The 25,886-nt window shown below is 41.6% G+C and overlaps 1 protein-coding gene across 1 annotated transcript in view; it reads right to left on the reverse strand.

Annotated features, from left to right (window-relative positions):
* Nucleotides 1-1,892: 1,892 nt before the first annotated feature.
* Nucleotides 1,893-25,886, reverse strand: part of LOC310837590 (uncharacterized protein) — a 54,728-nt gene continuing 30,734 nt past the window's right edge. The window contains exons 9-11 of the mRNA XM_083724427.1: nt 25,806-25,878; nt 14,519-14,636; nt 1,893-2,863 (exon numbers count right to left, since the gene is read on the reverse strand). Of these exons, the coding sequence (XP_083580553.1) occupies nt 2,668-2,863; nt 14,519-14,636; nt 25,806-25,878 (387 nt within the window). The 3' untranslated portion in view covers nt 1,893-2,667. The remainder of the gene's footprint in view (nt 2,864-14,518; nt 14,637-25,805; nt 25,879-25,886) is intronic.

Consider the following 25,886-nt stretch of genomic DNA (forward strand, 5'->3'; position numbering starts at 1 on the left):
CCCCCTGCCAAAGCAATGCCCCTTTAGCCTTCTTAAATAAGTAGTTGTGGCTGTGGTATGTGAAGAAAGGAATTCTACTCCCTCCCCAATGCTTGATTACAATGAACCACCTTTAACATTTTAATGCCTGGTTTGGGGATTATTATTTTTTTGGAACAACTTGGTGTCATCAGCAATAACTCCATATTATTAACACCAGTCCAAAAGGAATCAATCCCAGTGCAGAGCTTTGGAGAACCCTGCTTCATACATCCCTCCATTACAAGAACTGATTATTTTCCAGGCTACTCTGACATATTGGTGAGGGTATGCCCCTCTCCTGTACCCATGAGGTTGATCCTTTACACCAAGGTTTATGATCTATAAGCAACGATTTGGGGATTTGGAAGCCCCTTGTAGACTGCAGTACGATCGTTTCTACTTAGTTCAGAAAATGCTGTGGTGTTACAGACCTGTTGGCATATTTATAGCTCAAGGAGCCAGTCCAAAAGATTACTAACCAATACCACTTTATCTGCCATTACTATGAAGAAGTATATACTCAAACAATATTGTTGGTGGAGGAAGGGAGAAGCACCATTGATTTGAACAGAAGGACTAAATTATATGGTCTTATGACTACAATGTGATTCATATCATAATTTTGCCCCAGATGTTTCCAGTTTGAAAGTCGGAGAAGTCATTATTGGACATAAAAGGTTGAGTCGCAGTCTGCTTACTCCATAGTCTTTCCACTAGGTCTGGAAAAAAATAAGGCTTTTTTCTTCTTATTATTATTATGCCAATTGCAAATGGTGGCTTATGTTTCAAATTAGCTGAGGTTTGTTATTTTTCCCGCTTAGGTAGGGTCTAAAACAAGCTGTTCACAAGAGGTCCAGCCACAGTATACAAGTCTCCCTAGAATTAGTTGGAATAACTCCTGATGAGTTCATTCCTGTTTGTACATTAACCTTGGGATGAAAGGCCAGCCACAGTCATGTGAGAATCAAACCAAGTTTTCCAAAGCATGACACAATTTGATGGAAGTGTACGGGGCTCACAGAAAAATGTTTCGTGAGCCCAGAAAAACAATGAAAAAGCTTTCAGTTTTTAATGGTTCCACTTGAAGAATTACTAAGAGGTTGTTGACTCCAGAGGCCACACTGTAATGTTTGGAAGAAGAAACGGGTCAGGGAAGGAAGAACAGCCAACTTAGCTTGTGATGGGCAGTAGAAAGTCATGAAGGTGGGTGGAAAATTAGGCTAAGAATACAGCTCATCTGCCCCCCTCCATATCAGCATTTGCTGAGAGTAAAAATTAGTATCCCAGATGAATGTTGGTGTTTGCAAAGGACCACGTCCATAGATTTGTCAGATATACAACACTTTATGCTAAGAAAATATAAACTCCACATTTATAGCAGTAAAGGGCAATGGAAGGGCCACTGTGCCCTGCAGATGGACAGCTTTCCCCACCATTTCAAGAGCTATTGCCAGTCTACAGGTACCTCACAAGTAAGGATGCTTGAGGAATTCGACCTTGTAATGCAACTGATCTCATCCTCACTTCCTAGACTGAAATCTGGACTAGAAATTAGTTTATCCCCCAGCTATCAGCCTTCCTAAATATTTTGCTGCAGTTCTCAGCACACCTGCAAAAATCAGAGCTACACTTTAAAATGTGTGTTTTGAGAGACACTATGTTTAAAAATGTGTATTTAAAATGCAAACGTTGTGCAGCATTTTTAAAAATGGGATGCAGGTCAACCCTGGGCAAGAAGACAGAAGACAGCACACAGTTCTTCCACTGCCTATCTCTGCATTGTGGTGCAAGGGAAAGCGTGCCACTGCTTACAAAATGTGGTCTGAGCATGGAGCACCACCAGAGCAAATAAAAAACGACAATATCAAAAATGAATTAGATAAAGTGATTTTAATTTTGCAATGCAGAATGCAATCCTAACACCTTTTAGAGCAATTGCTGGAATCATTTCCATTTAAAGCTGGGGGTGGGGGGGGGCCTACAACACAAACCGACAAACATTGACTGTCAATCCTCAGTTTACTTTCTCAAGACAAAATCCTGCTGCAAGAATAACTTAGCAGTTCAAGCATTTCTCTTCCCACCCCCTGTGCAATTCCCCCCCCCATATTTGACATTACAGCTGCAGTAGAAGTATCAACAAATTTTCTTGATTAATTGAAGCAGTAATTTAGCAAAGATTCAAACACAACATTCAAGCTGGCAACAGGATGTCTTCTCTGTTGGCTAAAATATAGGATCCTACTTTATTTTTATTTTTTTAAGTACAAAATTATTTGCATAGTGGCATCTGTTTACTCCACTGAACCGAATGTGTCAATAGAGGGAAAATCAGTGTGTGTGTGTGTGTGTGTGTGTGTGTGTGTGTGTACTAGTATAGCATTCAGTCTAGGGCAGATTTTTTTAAAAAATAAGCAAACCTCCAAATGCTGACTTTTGTTAAGACAAGAGCTGCTGGAGATTGGGTCTAAAATAGCAGTTTGGAAATTAAAAGCTGTATTTTTTTGGAGGAAGGAATTAATGGATAATGCCAAGAGAGAAGCTGAACACTCGTAACTCGTGCAGAACTGCAATGTGATCAGGGGAGTCTTTCCTGTGTGCCTGTCATTCCTCCGCATGCATTGAAAGAGCGTTTCCATTCCTTTTCTACCATAAGCTTTGCCCTCCTTCAATGACTAAGTTGTGGCCAGTCATATAATCTGAAGCTTCAGATGCCAAGTATACGACGGCAGCTTGCAAGTCTGTCACTCGAGCCAGCCTTCCGGCTGGGATGTCCGTGAGCCAGCACTGCACAAGGGGTTTCAGCTCCTCAGAATGGATGAGTGGTGTTTCGACAATCCCCCTGTATAAACATATAAGACACAAACCGGCTTGTTATGGCTTCTTTCTTTCTTTCTTTCTTTCTTTCTTTGCTTTGCAGCACAAAATTGCAACAATGCAAAAATAGCCCTGGAGGTACTTTTCAAACGAAGGATGAGAAAGATTCCAAACCTCCCTGGCTAAAAGCCACCAGAAACTTCAAACATGATTCCCGTTAAATGTCTTTCTAATATAGTTTTTATGTATCATCAGTGTGTCCTTCATTTATTTCCACATTAGCGATACATTATTTAGCATAACGTCCCAATTGAAAGATTTGCCTCACAAACAATCACATCATCTAAATTGAAAGTGACTTGCGAGCGTTTACCTACAAATAGATTTTTTGGAACTGGACATAGCAATTATTCTATTCATTAGGAGACACTGCGAAAGGGGGTCTACAATATGTTCAGCAAATGCAGGCGGTTCACGTGCTATCATTTCAAGAGGAAGGCATAACCATTATTTCTTTCTTTTCTAATTTTAGAATAAAAGTTCACGTTCACTAGGACTTTTCACGAGAAGAAAATGTCAGTTAGTAAAAAGCTTAAAGGAACTGGCTTCTAATATCTTCCAGCTTAGACACCTTCTCTGCAATATGACAGAGAATTTATCAGGAAATGTTTGCATATATATATATATATATATATATATGCAGGTTTTGGTGTCCTCGGGTGTCTTCCCGTGTAAAAGTTGGGGTGTCTAGGCGACGTTTCGACGAGGTCTCACTCGTCATCTTCAGGCTGGTGCTTTCGGCTTCTTGTTACTGGAACAGAGCGGGATCTCAATGTTTGAGTTCCTATAAATACTGTAGAGGGGGTGTGGTGTCTAGCCTCCAATGTTCTGGGCAGAGAGGAAGTTCCCAGGCTAGTGTGCCTTTTCTTCTTTTGTTCCTTAATTACTTGAGAGATACCTTGAGTGATTTCTTGAGTGATATCCTGAGTACCACTTAGGTGGGTCATTAGGTGTGGATTAGTTGCTAAAGTCTTTGTGTCTTGACCTCTTGAACTTTGTGAAGAGTTTTCCTGAGAAGATGGCTGTATTGCACTTAGTTGTGCTTTGGCTTGGCTTCGTGTATAGGGGCGAGCTGTGGTTTTGTGGCTTGTGTCAGCCAGATCTGTGTAGGGATTGCAGGGGGGTGCAGCATCCGGAGGTGCCACCATGGATTGGCTACTGGATGGTGTCAGTAATTCATCTGTGGAGAGGGTCTGGGTTTGGGTCTGGTGTGGTTGATTGGTGTTGGCGTTCTGTGTGCCTCTGGATCTGGTGTCAGTTTTTGTGGGGAGGGCTAATTTCCAGATGTCTGGCAAGCGGGATGTGTCGTCACGCTTGTTCATGTTGTGAGGGTGTTTCTCTATCTCGATGGCTTCCATGATTATTCTCTTGTGGTGATGTTCCGTGTTAAAGAGCAATTTGGAATCTGCAAAATTAATTTCGTGTCCTGTTTCTTTCATGTGTTGGAAAAGAGAGGAAGTTTTTTCTTCTTTTTTGACGGCATTCTTGTGTTCTGCGATACGTGCATTTATTCGTCTGTTTGTTTGTCCAATGTACGTGGCTGGGCAGACTTTGCAGGGTATTTCATAGATCCCTTGGTTTTCCAACTGGATCTATGAAATACCCTGCAAAGTCTGCCCAGCCACGTACATTGGACAAACAAACAGACGAATAAATGCACGTATCGCAGAACACAAGAATGCCGTCAAAAAAGAAGAAAAAACTTCCTCTCTTTTCCAACACATGAAAGAAACAGGACACGAAATTAATTTTGCAGATTCCAAATTGCTCTTTAACACGGAACATCACCACAAGAGAATAATCATGGAAGCCATCGAGATAGAGAAACACCCTCACAACATGAACAAGCGTGACGACACATCCCGCTTGCCAGACATCTGGAAATTAGCCCTCCCCACAAAAACTGACACCAGATCCAGAGGCACACAGAACGCCAACACCAATCAACCACACCAGACCCAAACCCAGACCCTCTCCACAGATGAATTACTGACACCATCCAGTAGCCAATCCATGGTGGCACCTCCGGATGCTGCACCCCCCTGCAATCCCTACACAGATCTGGCTGACACAAGCCACAAAACCACAGCTCGCCCCTATACACGAAGCCAAGCCAAAGCACAACTAAGTGCAATACAGCCATCTTCTCAGGAAAACTCTTCACAAAGTTCAAGAGGTCAAGACACAAAGACTTTAGCAACTAATCCACACCTAATGACCCACCTAAGTGGTACTCAGGATATCACTCAAGAAATCACTCAAGGTATCTCTCAAGTAATTAAGGAACAAAAGAAGAAAAGGCACACTAGCCTGGGAACTTCCTCTCTGCCCAGAACATTGGAGGCTAGACACCACACCCCCTCTACAGTATTTATAGGAACTCAAACATTGAGATCCCGCTCTGTTCCAGTAACAAGAAGCCGAAAGCACCAGCCTGAAGATGACGAGTGAGACCTCGTCGAAACGTCGCCTAGACACCCCAACTTTTACACGGGAAGACACCCGAGGACACCAAAACCTGCATTCCTGTACCCGTGAAAATCTACGAAAGCATATATATATATATATATACACCCCCAAAAAATATATGAATGAGAGCCAAAGAATCCACAGCACTCCATAAACATTTGGTGGGTGTTTAGGGCTTTAACAATAACTGAATTGTCACCCTCCTCCTTAGCAACATATTTGTATTTTGAGAAATGTTATAATTCTCTCTCCCCCCCCCCCAGTCCCTGTATAAATATATTTACATAACTGGGCCTAACAAGAAATTACATTTAACTTCTCAGAAATGACAATAACTAAAACCTGAGCTGCCAATTCCACTTCATTAGTGTGGTAGAAATGCATTCCAAATGTTAATAAAAATTCCAACATGCTGATAAATTAGTGCTTCTAAGGAACATGTGACACCTTGGTTAACATATTCAACCTCAATTATATTTCTCTTCAGCACCCTGTTATCTGGAACCTTTGCTGGCAATCAGAGGTGCTGTTTTTCAGCGGCCAATTTTCTAGATAATGTAGCTTATCAACACTGTGGGTAAACTTGCCAATGAAATCAGACTGCACTGAACCACACACGCGCTAATTGCATCTCTTTTTTATGCATATTTACAGACTGTCACTTCAAAGAAATCAGTGGCCCATTGAGGCAGCCAGTTAGCTGGAAGAATTGCCTCTTGCAAATGAAAATTAGCAAACAAGCTAGTGATAAATATGAAATGAACAAAGTCTCGAAATGCCGTTTTGTTCTCAAACTTCATCCTCATCCCAATTTATGCTTCCAAAGAAACAGGGTTTAGAAACACTGAATTCTGGGAACGAGAAACCCCCGCCTTGTACTTTTGTTTTAAAAGAAACTCCTACGATATTGTTTAATGGATGTGGTTCAGACTTTGCTCTCTTTCTCATATACATGTTTTAAAATGTTTTAATTTTTTTGCTTAACCGGGGCACTCTTCCACAGCCCTACTTTCTTTTCAGTCTGAAACTGACAATAAACAGGATAGCTATTCAGAAATAATACCACACAAGGGCAACACGGTTGACCTCTGGCACTATCCTGCATTCCAAAGTAATATTATAATCACAATATTATTTTCCCTAAGTAGTTCCCTATCCCAGTCTTCTCAACCCCTTGACTCGAGCACATGTTTTCTACGAAAACAATTTTATTTTTCAGTTGCAAAAGAATATCAACAGGCTTATCATTTACTGTTACTCAACAACATTTCCCCCCACACATATATTAGACACATGCACACACAGACAAAATATGAAACAATACTAGGCTTGGATCACACTGATAATAATGAGAATAACAACAATAATAATTATCAGAATGTGCTAGGTGCTCTAGGGGTAGTGACGGATGATCCAAAGAAGGCCAGCCATTTTATTTTATTTTACTTTTAGTAGACATTTGGAGACTGGGGGGGGGGGGAGAACACCAATCCCATTTTTTCAAGCATTTCCTGTGAATCTCTGATTACAATTCAGTGCCAGTTTTATTTGCAAATGTTAGCAGGGTGTGGCCTTAGGCTTCATGCTGCATCATTTTATTTTCTATTCATTAGAAACTAGATAAACAGTCTGGCATTGATCATTTAAACCAGATCCAAGATGCATCTCTTTCTATATGGAGATATATTCAAGAACCAATTGTGGAACAAATAGATAGATCACTCAGTTTGTTTACCTTTTCACCAAACAAAAGGTTTTTTAAAAAATAAAATAAATGAATGGGTTTATTCAAATGAGGAATATTTGGTGGGGTGTACATGTGTGCAGTGATGCAGTTTGGTAATTTTAGACTCTGGAATCAAGTGGAAGAGCTCCTATTAATTCTGCTGAGAATGGCCCTGAACGTCTGCCTGAAAGTCCAATGGCACCCTTGCTGGGGGGAGAGGCACAGTCATCTCTGACAAGTCTGTCTACCCAGCAGTGTGTATAGTGGGGAGAAGGGAGAGCAAGCTTAGCTTCTCCCCACAACAAACAATACTGAGCGGGAGGTCTCTGCAGTAAGATCTTTGCAATTCTCCACTAGGGAACAAAATAGGATGAAGTAGGACTGCTTGAATGAAACTTTCCACCTCTCTCCATTTAACAGGATAAAAGTCAAACCTGTCCATCCATTATAGTCCTCTAAATTTCTCCTTTTCCTATCTTAAATTCAGTTCCCCACATTTCCACAAGGTTTTGTTTTTTAAAAAAAAACCCTCATGAACGTTCATCAGCATTTTAGTGTGAATTATTCCCAAAAAACACATTTTTTGGTATGCAGTTTTGAAAAACGTACACATTTTTGCAAGCAGTTCTTCTTATTATACTGCCTTTTAATGTGTTGTTTTCACTGCTATATGCATTTTTAGAATAGAATAGAATAGAATATCAATATTTATTGTTTGGTTGTCGAATTGCCTCACAAAATTCAGACAAGCATGCTTTTTGAAGGATAGCTGTGTTTGGTTCACACATTGGTTCAAAATATGTGAATTAACTAATTTCTCAGTAAAATGAACACAAAATTCAATTTCGTCCTTAATAGCAGGACAACAACCAGCTTTCTGAAAGGAAGGCCTCAGAAACCCTCCTGAGCATACAGAAGTCCTGTGGATAGCGCTGCAGCCAATGCCTCCAGGCAAATAAAACCCAGCAAAACTGAAATTTCTGAATTTAATTATGATATTCATAAATTATAGAGAACAGTTCCACATAGTAGAACTTAGGCCTTTCGTTTAATTATGCTGGCGGTGGGAAGAAATTGAACGTTTTATTCTAAAGACAGCATAATTTAGGACTCTTCTGGTTTGGAAAAATAAGCAAACGAGAAAAACAACAACAACAACAACAACAACAACAACAACAACAACAACAACATAGTGGCTTGTAAGAAAGCTTTTGGGTTCTTATACAAATATTAGATATGCCCCAGTATACTGCACATCTTCTGGGAGAGGCTCGGTGCCAAGATGGGCAATTTAATGCTGGAGATGGAAAAACCCTTTTAGGCAAATGTGCCTTGGCTCTTAACCATTCTGAGCGGTGACAAGTGCCAAGGCGTTAATTCTCTGCTTCATCTGGAATGCAATGCTGTTGCATAACAATGGCTTATCACACTATCTAGGTTCCCTTCACGGGAGATGCAGAACTGACATTTCACTGCTGAAGGCAGCAGTGTGGGTTGATTTAAGACTCAAGTAGCCCCCAAACGATCCCACACTTTATGCCAGTGGATATGTTGGTCTTTGAGTGCCCTGTTTATCAGCTGCTCCTTTAGAATGGTCGCAAGAGTTCTCCTCCCAAAGTGTGTGCATTTGTGTGTTTTGGAGAAAGGGGTTTCCATCTGTGTATAAGTTGATTTCTTTCAGATGAGTTATTAATTTGAATGATTTAAGTACACTTCAATTACTCAGGAAGTGTTTAATCAGTAAAACCCACTTAATTGGGACATCTCCCAAGAAACTACATAAAAGCCCAGAGATATTTAAGAGCAACTGCTGTTGCTTAATGGGGATGGTAATGCTGGTTAATTGGGATGCCTTTAAGTGATACAGCTTTGCTTGGTTCTTCCCTCTGCTGTCCTTTTATGCCAGTTCCATATACAGTGGTGCCTCGCAAGACGAAAATAATCCATTCCGCGAGACTCTTCATCTAGCGGTTTTTTCGTCTTGCGAAGCAATCCTATTAGCGGCTTAGCGGATTAGCGCTATTAGTGGCTTAGCGGCTATTAAAGGCTTAGCGGCTTAGAAAAAGGGGGGGAGCGAAAAAAACTGCAAAACTCGCAAGACGTTTTCGTCTTGCGAAGCAAACCCATAGGGAAATTCATCTTGCAAAGCGCATCGAAAAACGGAAAACCCTTTCGTCTAGCGGGTTTTTCGTCTTGCGAGGCATTCGTCTTGCGGGGCACCACTGTACAGCGGAACCTTGGTTCCCAAACTTAATCCATTCCAGGAGTCTGTTCAATTCCCGAAACAGTTCAGGAACCATGGCACGGCTTCTGATTGGCTGCAGCAGCTTTTTTGCAGCCAATCAGAAGCCAGGCGTTCGGCTTCCAAAGAACATTCAAAAACCGGAACAATTACTTCTGGTTTTCATTCGTTTGGGAGCTGAGGTTCCACTGTACACACAAAAACTTATTGCCCACCCCCCTGTCAGTGTGAAGATGCTTCATCCTACCCTGAAAACTTCAGCATTCCAGATCTCTTGCAGATTTTGTTGATCCAGATTAGAGAGCAGTGTTTGGATTGCTAGAATAAGCATTCGCAATCCAGCTGTTCTCAACTGGCCTTGTCATTCACATGTTAACACAAGAACCGAAGGTGCGTTTCCAAAGGAAGCTTCAGCTGTATTTATGTATGTACCTAGCCACAGCAGCAAGCGATCTTTATGCACGGAAGTGGAAGGAAGAAAGAATACTCTCAAAGGAAGAATGGCTGGTAAAAATCATGGAATATGCAGAAATGGCAAAACTGACGGCTCTGATAAGAAACACATTTAGAATCTTTCAAGGAGGACTATATACTTTTTCTGTATTTAAAAAATAATTTTCCATATGTGAAGTCCACAGCAGGGTTTGAAGTTTAAGGGAAAAAAAATAGAATATACTAAGATACCTGTTAAAGAGGATGAAACTCAATAGGATGGATTTTTAAGACGCAATCGTATATAATTATGATTATAAACATGGGTGAGTATTTTGGAATAAGCATTATAACTGCTGAGTGATCAAATGTAAGTTTGAATTGAAAAGAAAAAGAAAGTGTAAAAAAAAAGAGAGCTGTTATGGCGTGATTGAATTCCATTTGGACGTGATCATGGGCTAACTGCAGTGAGAAAAAAGCAGCAGATGTTACCAACGATGGAGACCACAGTCAGTGGTTCACAAGAGCACAGAAGCTGGTTAGATCACAGAACAATAGTGAGTAAATGCGGTTGGTTTCCTGGAAGTGTGATTGAGTGGGAAGCCTCCATAACATGAATTCCGTCTACAAAGTTATTCATGCCCACAAACCAATCTCCTTCCAACTCCCAAACCCAGATTTCTCTCAGACCAGGAATGGGAGACCTGTATCCTTCCAGATGTTGTTGGACTACCACGGCCTTCATACCTGACCACTTGCCATGCTGATGGGAGTTGGAGTCCAAACCAACATCTGGAGAGCCCCTGGCTCATATTTTCTGGGTTTTGAAGCTAACTGCCTAGCCCAAACAAAAACCGGACAATATCCTCTTTACACCACATTCACCCACCCTTCTGGGGATCCTAGGAAATCCAAATTCAAAGTGTTGGTGCTGACCTTTAAAGTCCTAAATGGCTTTGGCCCTGTATAACTGAAGGAATGTTTCCACCCTAATTTTTAAGCCCGGACACTGAGGTCCAGCTCCAAGGGCGTTCTGGTGGTACTCTCATTGCAAGAAGTGATGTTACAGGGAACCAGGCAAAGGGCCTTCTCAGTAGTGGCACCCTCCCTGTGGAACACCTTCCTATCCAATGTCAAACTGATCAGCAACTACACAACTGACCCATCTGAAGCCGCCCTGTATCAGGAAGTTTTTAATGTTTTGCTGTGCTTTTGATTATGTTGGAAGCTGCCTAGAGTGGCTGGAGCAACCCAGTCAGCTGGGTGAGGTATAAGTAATTAATCCTCATCACCCTGGTCATTTAGTTTGGGAGGCCCTATTGTTATAAAAGTGACCCCATGCTTTCCTCTTTATCAGCCTGTCCAGTCTTCCCCCATCACTGCACTATATCTACCACTAATTGTGTGCCGTATATTAGGACATTTCTGTTGTTTTATGCATAACTGGAAACAAAACATAAATGCACAAGCAGATATGCATTGGTTAAGATATATGCATTAGCAGTTTCATACTGCAATAATTCTGGCAATTAGATATTACTAAAGGAAGCCTTAGGCACCGACACAGCAATAAATATGGATTCTCTTGTAAAATTTAGTTCAGGAATGCATTTCCTTGTGGAGCTGGAGCTTGTATACTTGCTAAAACCCTGTAGAGCTTTAAAAAAATGTAACACATAGGGAACAGTGCATGCAGCGCTCATGTATTCACTTATCTAATACAAAACTGTGAAACACGTGTCAAAGCTTCTGCCGGTTTAGCTATTACAGCCAAGGTAAAAGAGCTAATCACTTCAAAGTGCTTGTTGTTGTTGTTTAGTCATTTAGTTGTGCCCGACTCTTCGTGACCCCATGGACCAGAGCACACCAGGCACTCCTGTCTTCCACTGCCTCCCGCAGTTTGGTCAAACTCATGTTAGTAGCTTCAAGAACACTGTCCAACCATCTCGTCCTCTGTCGTCCCCTTCTCCTTGTGCCCTCAATATTTCCCAGCATCAGGGTCTTTTCCAGGGAGTCTTCTCTTCTCATGAGGTGGCCAAAGTATTGGAGCCTCAGCTTCACGATCTGTCCTTCCAGTGAGCACTCAGGGCTGATTTCCTTCAGAATGGAGAGGTTTGATCTTCTTGCAGTCCATGGGACTCTCAAGAGTCTCCTCCAGCACCATAATTCTTTATTGGTCCAGCTCTCACTTCCATACATCACTACTGGGTAAACCATAGCTTTATCTATACAGATCTTTGTCAGAAAGGTGAGGTCTCTGCTTTTTAAGATGCTGCCTAGGTTTGTCATAGCTTTTCTCCCAAGAAGCAGGGATCTTTTAATTTCGTGACTGCTGTAACCATGTGCAGTGATCACGGAGCCCAAGAAAGTAAAATCTCTCACTGCCTTTATTTTCTTCCCCTTCTGTTTGTCAGGACGTGATGGGCCCAGTGGCCATGATCTTCGTTTTTTTGATGTTGAGCTTCAGACCATATTTTGTGCTCTCCTCTTTCACCCTCATTAAGAGGTTCTTTAATTCCTCCTCACTTTTTGTCATCAAAGTTGTGTCATCTGCATATCTGAGGGTGCTTATTGCCTGGTAGATAATGGAGGCCCATCAACAGGAACACAACAATCTTTTTTTTAAAAAAAAAAATACAGGTAGGCATGTTGGCCCATATGCAAAATTCCAAAACTCATCTTGAGACTCTTGAGAGTCCCATGGACTGCAAGAAGAACAAACCGATCCATTCTTAAGGAAATCAGCCCTGAGTGCTCACTGGAAGGACAGATCGTGAAGCTGAGGCTCCAATACTTTGGCCACCTCATGAGAAGAGAAGACTCCCTGGAAAAGACCCTGATGTTGGGAAAGATGGAGGGCACAAGGAGAAGGGGACGACAGAGGACGAGATGGTTGGATAGTGTCTTTGAAGCTACAAACATGAGTCTGACCAAACTGCGGGAGGCAGTGGAAGACAGAAGTGCCTGGCGTGCTCTGGTCCATGGGGTCACGAAGAGTCGGACACGACTAAATGACTAAACAACAACAATCAACAGGAACACAACAATCTTTTTTTAAAAAAATAATAATAATACAGGTAGGCATGTTGGCTCATATGCAAAATTCCAAAACTCATCTTAGGGTGACACCTTTATTAGACCAGATGGCAACAACTGTGCAAGCTTTTGAGTTCGACAGGTCTCTTAATCAGGCTAGATGGCAAACAGAGCACTTGGGCTGGTGATGGTGGGGAAACAGCAGGAGATTGCAGACGTTCCATGAGGTTCTTTTGGACCTTTGTGCTTATCAGGTTACACCTAGGCCCTGCTGGCATAAGTGGTTCACCTGGTGGGGCAGAGCTGCAATACTAGCTTTCCCACAGAGGAGTTGCTGTGGCTTACTTGGAGGGAATGGTGGTGCTTGGGGTGTATGGGTGCACTGGTGCGAGTGTAGTTCAGCTCAGTGGCGTAGCGTGGGTTCTCAACACCCGGGGCAAGGCAAGTAATTTGTGCCCCCTTACCCGTGGATTTGCGCCCCCTAACCCTAACCCCCAGATGTTACACCACTGGTTCAGCTCCTCCAGTGTGCTTCTGATGAGTGTCAGAGACTCCACTGATGAGAAATCAGGTACATGGGGTATCCCTGTCACCTAGGTCCACCTCCATCCTGAGACAGAACATGCAGGTTCCTAGATAGGTGGAAAACATGACTCAAGAAAAACTGGACGGTCTTCGTATCAGCAAAAGTGGATATTAATTTTAAGTGGTGTGCTAAGCCAAAACGAAATTGTCAAAAGCCAAACTGAATGGCTTCACCGAGCCTTTGTAGAGAAGGTTCCCTCCGAAGTCCTATCTGTAAAACCCTACTTTCTCTAATTTAGGATTCTGCTGTTGAACACCTCACTTCAGTTGTTGGGTTTTTTCCAAGTCACATAAAGGTGGCCTTGTTGATCAGGCAAAGGAGAAGATGGTGTCCCTCCCACTCCAAAAATATATAGAAGCCCACCAGAGTCACAGTTGAATTTTACTTTACACTGATGACAAGACAATGTCCTCCAACATGCTGGAGGCTACAGGGGGAGCTTAGGGGGAGCCCAGGGCACGTAGTGCGGCACACACAGCTCAGGTACCCAATGTGGAAGAGAAATGTGTGCGCGCGCATGCACACACACATGCACGAGTCTTGTATTTTTCCTTTTCAGAAATTCCCACCTTTAAGCCTTCAAAAAATAGGTAAAATGCAATTGATAATGAATATATTTCATAAAAAACAAAAGTTATACCGAGGTGACTTGTAATTGCTACCGCCAAATGGAATTTCAATGATGGTAGTATAATGACGCCCCTTTTAAAATGCCTGTATATTTGTCTGAGGTAAAAAGAAGGGTGAGGGAGGGGACTGGAAGGGGGAAAATATTGTCTGTTAAGTGTCAAACGCCTTTTCTTTTACCACAGAAGACTTGGACAGTAGCAAGGAAATATTTCACCTGGGAAAGAAATGTTAAAAACCACACTTCACAAAATTAGAAAACCTGTTATCAAATGGCATAATCTTTTCAAAAATCCCAGAACATATACAACAATAGAGAAGACTTTTTGCTACGCACTTGGCATTGGTGTTATGCTTGAGAGTATTCCCCCGCCCTTATTTAAGGAACTGAAGTTTTGCTAGCTAACAACTTTGCTTTCTTACATTTTCTTGAGAACTGCATCACATTCATCCTTATTTCCTTATTTCCTCACACATACCCCAAACCCTACATGTTACTTACGGAGAAATGCAGTTCACTCTCACTCCTCTATCAATCCACTCCGTCCCCAACGTCTGAGTTAACTTTACAACCCCGGCTTTCGAAGCATTGTAAGCTAATTGCTTCTGTGGATGAGGAACTGGGTGGTTGGGAAGGGAGAGAGATAGAAATTTAATTATTACTTCCCGACAGAAAAAGAGTAAATAAAAAATGAAACAGTTATTTGTAGAGGTTTGGAAATCAGGCAGGCATACCTTTCCATTGTATTATCCTGAGTTTTGGAACAACATACAGTATGGAAAATGGAACAACTGCAAACAGACCCCTCATAAGTACCTACATTTTAGTGTTACATATAGCAAACCTATATGCTATTTAAAAGAGACTGCCACTGCGTACAGTAAGACTTATTATTCCCATGTAAGTGTGTGTATCATATGCCAGCCTAAAACTTATTATACCTGCAGATGCTTATTAAAATTAAAACTCAACCTATAAAAAGGCAAACAAGCACAAAGTTATAGAGCATGGGTAGGCAAACTAAAGCCCAGAGTCCAGATCCGGCCCCATCGCCTTCTTAAATGCATCTTAAAATGCATCTCTGGGTTATTTGTGGGGGCATAGGAATTTGTTCTTTTTTTTTCTCTCCAAAATATAGTCCGGCTCACCACATGGTCTGAGGGACAGTGGACCAGCCCCCTGCTGAAAAAGTTTGCTGACCCCTGTTATAGAAGATCAAACATTTATGCAGCTATTGGTACACTTCTGTCCCAGAAATGCCAATCTCTCAAAGCAACTTGACTGGTTGGATGCTTTGGAGGGGGGGGAGGGGGCGAATGCACACATGTCACATGTCAGTCAGAAACTAAAATGATCGGCTTTGTTAATTATAACGTTCATGCTTACAAGCGACTTTGGTATATTCTCCTCCTCCTTGCCCCTTTCCTTAAGCTGATATACCTGCAAAAAGACAGCTTATTTTTAGCAACCAAACCATTCTCGTGACATTTTAAAACAGAGTTTAGCCCCCACCAGGCAGTATCTATGAAAGGTGCCTATGAATTGATTTTAGAATGAATTGATTTTAGAATGCATTTCAATTAATTGATTGAGATTTTATGTAAACTGTGTTACTTTAATTGTTGTTAGCCACTCTGAGCCAAGCTTCGGCTGGGGAGGGCGGGATATAAATAATTTATTATTATTATTATTATTAAGAAATTTAAAAAAAAACTGAGAGGGAAATAGGACCATATTATTGGTCAATTCATAATTAACATGAATTTGTTGACAAGGATGTATTTTAGATCCATTTTTTGTAATGCACATACAGAACTTTTCAAAGTGCAGACCGTCATCTCACCCAGAAATACCCTTTTTAGTAATCTATTCTTCATCTGGGCTATTTTTATTCCCTTCCCCTCAATTTTATTCTGGCGTTCATTCATTTGCTTCAGTATTTCCATGCTGACTTTTAGGGCCAAGCCCTTGCAAGGCAACTTAAATAAAACTGTCATAAAAATCATTAAGAACAGTGGCTTAAAACAGCAGTGTTTTGAATAATACACAGGTGAGCAACATATCATTGCAGCTGAGCTAAAACAATTAAATCAGTTTCAGAATGTTGAAGACATATTTTTGTTTAATTGTTATTTTGATAATTGGGGTGGGTGTAATTCTGCCACAGATCACAAGACTGTGGAGTTTAACCATGATCTCCAATAGTGCTCAACCAGATCCCTGCATCACTACATTCCCCAGAAGCTCCATATCAGGCCACGAAACACTCTGCAAATTTCCTTTTTTCAGTTTTCCTTTTTTTAATTACAGTAATAATAATATGCTTAAATGGTTGGAAGTGTGGTAAGATTTAGGATTTTTTATTTCTAGAAAGAATAAGAAAATACAAATAAAAGGAAAACAAAAAAAGCCCCACAAATCAATAGTTAAATTATTACTACTGCAAGTCAGAGTGGTTTTCATTTAATTGGGAGCAGTCCTATAACAAAGTCAGGAGAATTTGACCAAATAAACGAACTTAGTAAAACAACATTTTAAAAGGCTGTAGCAGATTTATCCTTCCAATTCATGTTTGCCAGCCTGCTTTCTCGCCGGTTTCTTAAAATCAACACGGTGGAAAAGAACGTTTTTGTTGAATTGTACAAAAGCATGTAAAAACATACCACATCTTGAAATCACTTAAATAGACATAAGACTGTAATCCTAGCCAGCCGTTGCCTCCCTTTTTCCACTGCATAATAAAACTTGATTAATAACGATTTTTTAAAAAGAACCCCTTTGCTTTACAACAGAGAAATCATTTTTACAGACCCAACATACTTATTCAATAAGCTTTCATTACAAATATTTTCCCTCTTTTTGCTGTTGTTTGGTCTGGCATACCGGCAAGCAGCACTCCATGTGGGCTGGAGAAGAGGAGAGGAATCTAATTTCTTGATTAATTACTCTACTCAAGATCCAAGTTACATACAACTTTGGTAGTTAACCCCATCGCCCTTGCAAAAGTAGCACCTGCTAAAGTTTCCAAATATGCCTGTTTATGATAAATTACTGCATGTTTGCTTAAAGGGGCCAAACACTTTTGCATCTTTCCCATCTGAGAGTCTTTGTTTCCAAGAAAGTAGAAACTTATTTATTTATTCAGCCAGTTCTCTGACCTCTAATTCTGAACAGACCTATCAGGTGGCTTCTTGCAGTGCTTATCATACATTTTATAGGAGAAACTTTTGAGACTTCTTCCTACTTTATCCCACCCTTGACAGCATAAAAGTTTGTTATAGAGATGGACAAATTTGTCAATTCCCGTTTCTCCCAGTTTCTCATGTTTTCAGTCTTAAGTTCTGTTCTCTTTTCCACATTTCTGCATCACTTTGCTTATTTATTTATTTTTAAATCCTCATTCAATAGCATTCTATGAATATACACATTTCTGTAGGTAATTTTGCCTGACATTTGTACAAGCAATCTCCCCTAATATAATGCATTCTATATGTTCTTTTCAGCAACATACACATTTTTTGCCCACATTACTTGTCTGGAAAACCGCACCACAAAATTCAGAGACGTGCAAATTTCGAAGGACGGTTTTGTTTCTGTTCGTGTAGCGTTTTAGAAATTGCAAATTTGGGAGGTTTGCTCTTACACCGCATCAATTATTATCAGTGATACAGTCGGGGGGGGGGGAGCTATGGAAGGAAATCTCTCCTTGTTGAGTGAGATGATGTGTGTGCTTCAAGCTGTGCAGCTTGCAGAACGAAACTGCAAATTGGGAAGAAGGACCGTGCAGAAGGTCCCAAATCCTATCTCCAGTCGAAACGATCAGATAGCAAGTAAGGCGAAATACCGTATTTTTTGCTCTATAAGACTCACTTTTTCCCTCCTAAAAAGTAAGGGGGAATGTGTGTGCGTCTTATGTAGCGAATGCAGGCTGCGCAGCTATCCCAGAAGCCAGAACAGCAAGAGGGATCACTGCAGCGATCCCTCTTGCTGTTCTGGCTTCTGAGATTCAGAATATTTTTTTTCTTGTTTTCCTCCTACAAGAAGGTCTTGTGGTCTGGTGCGTCTTATAGAGTGAAAAATACGGTAATTCTGCCTGGGGTCATGGAGAACCACAACTTGTCAGAGTGGTCAGTACTGCCATAGACAGCCAGCTAATCTGATTTGATCTAAGGCAGCCTACTTTGTGGGAAACAGCCATGCTTAAGTCATTCTCACTATTTCTGATGCTTGTACTGGGAGTGCCGTTTATATAGCCCAAATGGCATCATGAACATAAAAGAAGGAGGTACCAGCAGACTTGGAGGAGTCTTGAGGTTTAGGGGGAGGAAAAGTCCTCATGGCGGGAACACCCTAAAACATCCAAATGAGGATTGAATTTAGGGGTGGGACTTTCCAAAAATCTCAATGTTATGATTGTCTGCATGGATTCTTTTCTTAATTCTCATCTCACAGCTTGATCTCAATTACAAGGGAATTATTCCTCCCTGGGTCCTTTAAAAATACAAACATATTATATGCATTATTATGTGTATCATTATAAATATAATATTACACACATATTTCATACATATACCACCCCGGTTTTCCTAAAGTAACCAGCACATAAGTAAATATATACAACAATGCCTATAAAAATACTTAAGGATTAATTCCTTAACGCTGCAGAAATATAATACCACATGTGGTTTGACTATTTCATACTTTTTATACTCTCTGCAGGTACCCGTATTAAACTGTCTTAGATGCCTCCTAGAAAACTTTTTTATTTGAAGAAGCCTACCCAAATACATAATTTAGACTTATATTTTAACGTATGCTATTTTACCTATGTGTTACTGCTAATGGTTTTACGCATTTAGAGGGTTGTTTTCGTTTTAATTGTCTTACAAATCTTTCCAAATAATTCCCCATATAATGTGCCAGAGTGGCAACCCAGTCAGATGGGTAGAGTAAAAACAAAAACATAAGAATAAGAATATTTAAATAGACTTCAAAAACAAAGAAACCGACAGTTTGCAGGTGGCTCAGACATAAGCAGGCACTCTGTGCAAGAGGCAGTCCAATGTGGGCAAAGCTCACCAAATCCCATATGTAAGGGCATAAAGCAAGCCAGTGTAAGTTAAGCCAGTGTAAAGATACACCAGATATACCAAACAGAGTGGCTGCTGCTCTGCCTGAGCCTGTCAGAGGGAAAACAAGCCTTTTTAAAGCAGTGTTTGATGCTGGTCATGTAGGGACTTAACACCAGGCTCAACTAAGCCAGATTTGGCTCACCTGGGATGAGCCCGTTATGCTGTCATATCGTTGGCTGAGCTGGGGTTGGGGACCGTGCCGATTTCAGGTGCTATCTTGCCAGTTTGGGGCGAGATCTCTCCCCAAATCACATGAAACCTCGTGCGCTCTGCAAGCTCCCATGCAATGATGAAGAGATCTTGCCCGAAATCAGCACCAATGTTGGTGTCGCTTCTCCGCCTCATCCTAAGGCCTACCGACAGCATTGCCTCCTCAAGGGTTTCTGCTGCTTGAGGCATTGGCCTCACTATTACTAATGGGTGGGCCGGCCCTGGACTTCAAACTGGCTGAGCCAGGGAACAGAAAACAAAGGGAATGAAAGGGAGAGGATGGAATCCTGACCTCTGCACTCCACATAGCAACACTTGTGACACACTACATGCATTTCTGAGTAGTATTTTGTCGGGATTGATATCTGAGAACCCACTCTTGCAGAGATATGACATTAAGAAGATAAGAAAAGCCTTGCTGGATCAGGCCAAAGGCCCATCTAGTTCAGCATCTAGATCCCTATAGGATGCCCCCAAGCACTGGCGGAGGAAGAGGAATGCAGGGGCAGTGCACCGTCCCCGGCAGCGCGATACCGGTGGGGTGCCATCGCAGCTGATCCCCACCTGCACTGGGCGCCACGCCCTGGCAGGCAGCGTGCCACACCCCCAGGATGCGCATCACACCCCTGTGGATGGTGCATCATGCCCCCAGAATGAGCACTGCGCCCCTGGGGTGCACGCCAGCCCCGCCCCCACCTGCTCTCCGCCCCCCGGTGCCAGAGCATGAAGCTCCGCCACTGCCCCCAAGCAGGACCCAAAGGCTTGAATTTATTGCAAACTTGAATTTTTAAAGTGCTGTTTGTTTTCCAGCCGAACAGTGAGCTCGTTTCCAGTGCTGCAAATTTAGGCAGAAACGTACTTTTAAATTAAACATTTCAGAGCAGAGTCGAAAAGAGATCAATGAATCACAGTGCTGAAAATGCCCTTCTCGCGCTTTTAATATTATTAACAGAATCTCTAATCCAGTCGTATTATGGCAACAATGATATCAGTAAATTGTTTCTGGAAATGATTTTTCAGCAGCAGTGGATTACTCTGAACATGTCGGTTCAGCTCAGAGGAGTGCCGCTTTGCTGCTTTCGTGAAAAATAATGGTGTTTGAAAACATCTCTATATTACCCTAATCTGTTTTGCCTTCCCAGAATTCCTGATAGCTGTCTTGAAATAGCTGAAGGGGTGCTAGTATAGAAGATGGAGTGTGCATGCTCTCGCTTGCTCCAAAGGACCAATGGGTGGAGGAGGCAGCGATGGCCAGCACTAAAAGAGGATTGGACAAATTCATGAAGGATGAGACTATCAGTGACTATAAACTATGATGGCAAGGCTCTACCTCCAGAGCTCGTGGCAGCATGTATTCTTGTGCTTGGGCCCTGCTTTTGGGTTTCCCACAGGCATCTGGGTAGGCACTGGGAGAACAGGATGCTGAATTAGAAGGGCTGCTGGCCTGATCCTGCAGGCTCTTCCTATGTTTGCGGGTTCTCCCAAAAGTAAGAGTGGGAACACAGTGCCTTGGGAGATGGTGGGCTCTCCTTCACTGGGAGCACTTAAGCAGAAGCTGGATAACCATCTAATTGTGATTTATCCTGCATTGCTGATCCTGCAGGATGTTGGAACCGATGACAGTACAAGATCCCTTTCAACTCTAAAATCATTACTATTCTTCCCCCCCCCCCCCCAGCTCCAGTTCTTCAAAATTTGGCATTATAATGTTCATAGTTGACAGACTTTGCCACAGTTGGAGGTACTGTTTTGAGCCTCATTTCTCTTTAGGTCAATGGATCTCAATGCATCATGAGGTGTTTCTAGGCTGCTCCCTAATAAGAGCGAGAAGCTATTTATGCTGGCCTGACACGGAACGTTTAAACATTGTGAATGTCTAAACGTGATTCCTTTTCAGAGAATGGAGTCTAAAATGTTTCCAAGATCTTCTACTTTACAGATGCCTTTGACTTGACTTGCAAGTCCTTAGTGACTCTCTCCCTTATGGCTTTGGAAATCCACACTTTTCACCTAGAGAGAGAGACAGAAAGCTAAGCCTTTTTAGAAGGCTCTGGCTGAAAACTGAAGCATATTGGGTACCACTGCTTACTTGAGGAATCTGATGTAGAACCAGTGTTCATAATGCTTGTGTTTGCTTCCAACAGGCTTTGCTTGTATATTTTTAAGTAAACATATTACATGGTCTCTCACGCCTTTATAATCCAAATGTAATGGTTTTGTAGTCCTGCCACTGAATTTCACACCAGGATATCCTAAAGAATAACACTCTTATGCTGCTCATTCATTATGCATTCATTTCTAGATGCATTGACTTTCCCATCTCTAGCAATTAGCTCCCAAAGACTGGTTCTTTTCCTTCTCTCCCTTTTCCAAACTTCCCAGAAGCTATTCGGTAATCTAGTTAGTAGCCAACACGGTGCCCTACAGATGATGTGGGGACTAGAGCTCCCATCAGAACCAACCAGCTGAGAATTCTTCTCTGGCTCAGGTTAAAATCTATGCAGGTGAACAATTCAGGGGTCATAATGCTCAGGGGGTTGCTGGGAGAAAACAAGTCCAGTGGTGTCATTATGTTTGAGACGGATCCAGTGAGTTGCTGCCAATTAGGGAAAGACCGTACTGGTCCACATGGATCAATGGTCTGACTCAGAACCATCGCTGTGCCCAATTTGACATTCTGCAAACGACATTTAATTAATTAATGGTCCTCTGTGAGCAGCCTTTAACATGGCTAGCCCAAAATCCAAAAGGACAATCCACATACAGACTCTGTAACCTGAGAAATGGATGAGCCTTTGAGGAGAATGAGGAATATCAACGCTGGAGTAATGCGGTCAGCATCATGATTATGTCTGGCCTCTCTAGTCTAAATCACCAGGCCTACTGTTCTTCAGTCATTTGATAAGGAAAGTTCATCCTCAATTCTTTTTCTCCTTACTTAGGGAACACTTACTACCAGTCCAATGGTGTCTAAATTGCCAAGGTGTTAAATGGCCATTTTGTAATCTATATTCACAGTGCATTTTCAGCCATTGGCCTTTCAGCCAAACTGCAAGCCACATGCATCATGCAGCCCAGGCCATTGAGCATTGCTGCTGTGCAATCTTCATTCCTGCAGACATTGGTGCAGGGAAGAGACTGTGCTAGACCATCAAGGGGTCATGTTTTATACCTGCCCTGCCCCTACCCTCTTCCTGAGACGCTTACAAGGAAGAACTGCTCCCTAAGGATTTACTCCTGCTCTCTCTGACATTTTTGTGGGGACTGGCCTTTGCCAGGACCATGGATTTATTTGGACTTCAGTCTTTTTTTTAAAAAAAAAATACATTAAAAAGGTTTGCATTTTGTTGACTTAAACTTTTGAAGAGTACATTTTCCCTCCTTGAATTTTATTCTCGTGTGTGAACCTTTGTGAGCTGCCTTGAGAACCTTTTTGGCTGAAAGGTGGCATGGAAACAAGCTCTAACTATCGCAATCCCATTACTTCAAATAGGACTTCTACAAAAGCCATAATCAAATCTGGTGCACTGTAGACCTCAGCCTTCGCTTTCCATCACGTGTTCTGGGTCAGGTATTGGAGAGATCACCGTTTATTGTACATTACCACTGAACAATAAACAATATAGGGAATGCATTTATTTATTTTTTTACTTTAATCCCTACAGGACTTGATATTGTCCTAAACTGAGACCAGTATCTTCCTCCCCTTATTTAAAAAAAATAACCTTATTTTTTGTTTGCAAAAAAATGCCTTCCACTTGGGCAAGAGCGACATCTCTGGTGTTAAAAACCGTTAAGTGAAACAGCTGGTAAAAGCACTTGAAAAAAAAATTAACAGCAACATTATAAATGCATTTTCCCCCCTGAAGAAACAGTTAAAGTTACTAAGTAATAAACTGAACAGAATGTCATAGAATGTCAAACTGGGCACAGTAAAAATAAATGTTATTCCCAAGGAAAATAAAAAGACTGCATATTTATGTAACATTCAGCAGATGGACATGATATTAATATCAAGCTTTTCAGTTGCACTTCTATAGCTACTGGATTTCTCTCTCTCTCTCTCTTTTTTTTTTTTTTTTTGCCTAACTTGGCAGCCCACAGGCACCATTTGATTTTTGGATTTGGACAACCCTGCAACAGATGTCCAGACCAATAAAACAAATTCCTAAAGGGCTACGCTTAATTTGTGTAATTGATCAATTTTTGTTACATGGGCCTCAGTTCACCAGCATGTAACTGCCTTCCAGATTAGCTCTGCAGTTGGGATTTCGTTCCATATGTTGCAATAGTTTTATTGGCTCCTTGACGATGTGGCTGATACAACAGCGCAAGTGGGGAGACACCTGTTGGCAAGAAGCATCAAATAGAACAATTGGTATTAGAGCAGAGGCAAGAGAGCCCAGCTGGCACACAAGGGTACACTCTCAGGCATGGGCCCAAGGCTGGGATCGGAAAGGTCATTGCCAATAACAAACAAAGACCATCTTCCAAGGCCAAATGGGCCTGGATAGACAAGGCGACAGGGCAGAGGGTAGGTACAGACATAGGTGTGAATCAGCAGAGGCAGGTGTGGCCCAATTTGGCTCTAAGAGCTAAAGCTGAGGTAGCTCTGATGCCTGCACACGTCACACCCGGAATAAGGCAGGAAGCTGCCTTTTGATGAGTCAGACCACTGTGGTGTCTGCCGTTTGAATATGACTTTTGGACTAATGTGAAAATCCACACAGGACTACAACAACGTTCATTTCAACTCGCTTGTGGAGACTTTCAGAGATTATAAAGAAAGGAAAAAAATACAATAACAAGAAAATTGAAAGATGATTTGTAAAAGAAAACAACAAAGAGATGAATGGACAGAACTGTGAACATCAAAGCAGCAGAAAGATGAGAGGATTGGACCCTTTCTGAGCTTGAAGCATGGGTACCCCCAACAAAAATTTAAAATTCGGTTTTGTAATTTGGAACTAATGTGATTTGATCGGTTTGTCAATAAAAATTATTTTTTTAAAAAAATGAGTCAGACCACAGGGTCCGTCTAGCTCAATATTGTCCACATTGATTGGAAGAGACTCTCCTGGGTTTCAGGCAGGGGATAGTCCCATCCTTGCCTGGGGATGTCAGGGATCAAACTTGGTACCTACTGAATGCAAAATGTCCTGTCACTGAACCACGGCTCTTCTCCTTCTGGAACCAGGAGCTGGCCTAAGGATATATCAAATTGTCCGAGCAATTCAAAGGACGATGCTGGAGACCAATCAGAGCGCAATTTCCATATACAGGGTGGCTCTCCACCTGCAGTATTTCGGGGCTGTTCTCCCCACTATATAGAATGGAGTAGTAGAACTATGGATTCCAGCATGTCAGCTTTAAGGTGGGCGTTAAAATATTTATTATTATTATTATTATTATTATTATTATTATTACTATTACTATTATTATTACAGTCGTACCTTGGTCGACAAAGCTTTGCTAGTCGAACGTTTTGACTCCTGAACACCGCAAACCCGGAAGTGAGTGTTCCGGTTTGCAAACATTCTTTGGAACCCAAACGTCCGATGCGGGTTCCAATTGGCTGCAGGAGCTTCCTGCAGCCAATCAGAAGCCACACCTTTGTTTCTGAATGTTTTTGAAGTTGAATGGACTTCCAGAACAGATTCTGTTTGACTTCCAAGGTATGACCGTATTATGTATTTAATTTATATACTGCCCTCAAGTTCTTGAGGCGATTCACAAGATAAAAATACAGGATAGAAGCACAAAAGAGGTAGTTGAAACAAAACAAAACAAAACAAAACAAAACAATAACCCCATGCTTGTATGACTTCACTTCTTATACTGCATAAAAAGCTCTCCAAGTGCCATGAAAACAGCACATTAGGCAGAACTCTACACTGTCATGCTCATTCCATACTCTTGTAGGAAGCTTCTCACATAAGAGAACTTTTTTTTATTAAAAACAACAACTATACCTAACCTACCTGCAGCCTCCAGTGCTACATTTCAGAATCCTACCATTTACCACATCATTCTGCATAATGGGTAGATTGGCTGTGAGCTTCCTGGGTGCATCGTGAGGTGGAAACATCCACCAACCAAGGCAAGGAACTTGAGTTCCAGTCCTGTATATAAATGGTGAAAGGATTAACACGCCTTTCACTCTGAGGGTGAATGTAGATTACACCCAACACCTTTCTTACATAATAAAATGTGTCAGCTTCAGAGGGCTTTAACCCCACCTCCTTATAGGAGTAATAAGTGCTCTAAAATGGAGAGGACAGATAAATGTTGAAAAATGATATCAATAAAATTTTTGTAGTACATTTTCCCTAATACAAAATGTCAGTGATTTACTTCTGCGCAATACAGGTTTAATTGATTCAAATAGCATTGGCAGTAATTAAAATATGGATTCTGAAGCACAACTGTTAGCTCTCATCACTCACCTATTAAACTTGCCATAGATGCTGTGTTAATTATCTTCCCATATCCTTGATTCAGCATAATGCGGCCTGCAGCCTGTGATA

Source organism: Podarcis gaigeae (genome assembly GCF_964106915.1).
Source record: "Podarcis gaigeae genome assembly, chromosome: 2".
Taxonomy (NCBI): Eukaryota; Metazoa; Chordata; class Lepidosauria; order Squamata; family Lacertidae; genus Podarcis; species Podarcis gaigeae.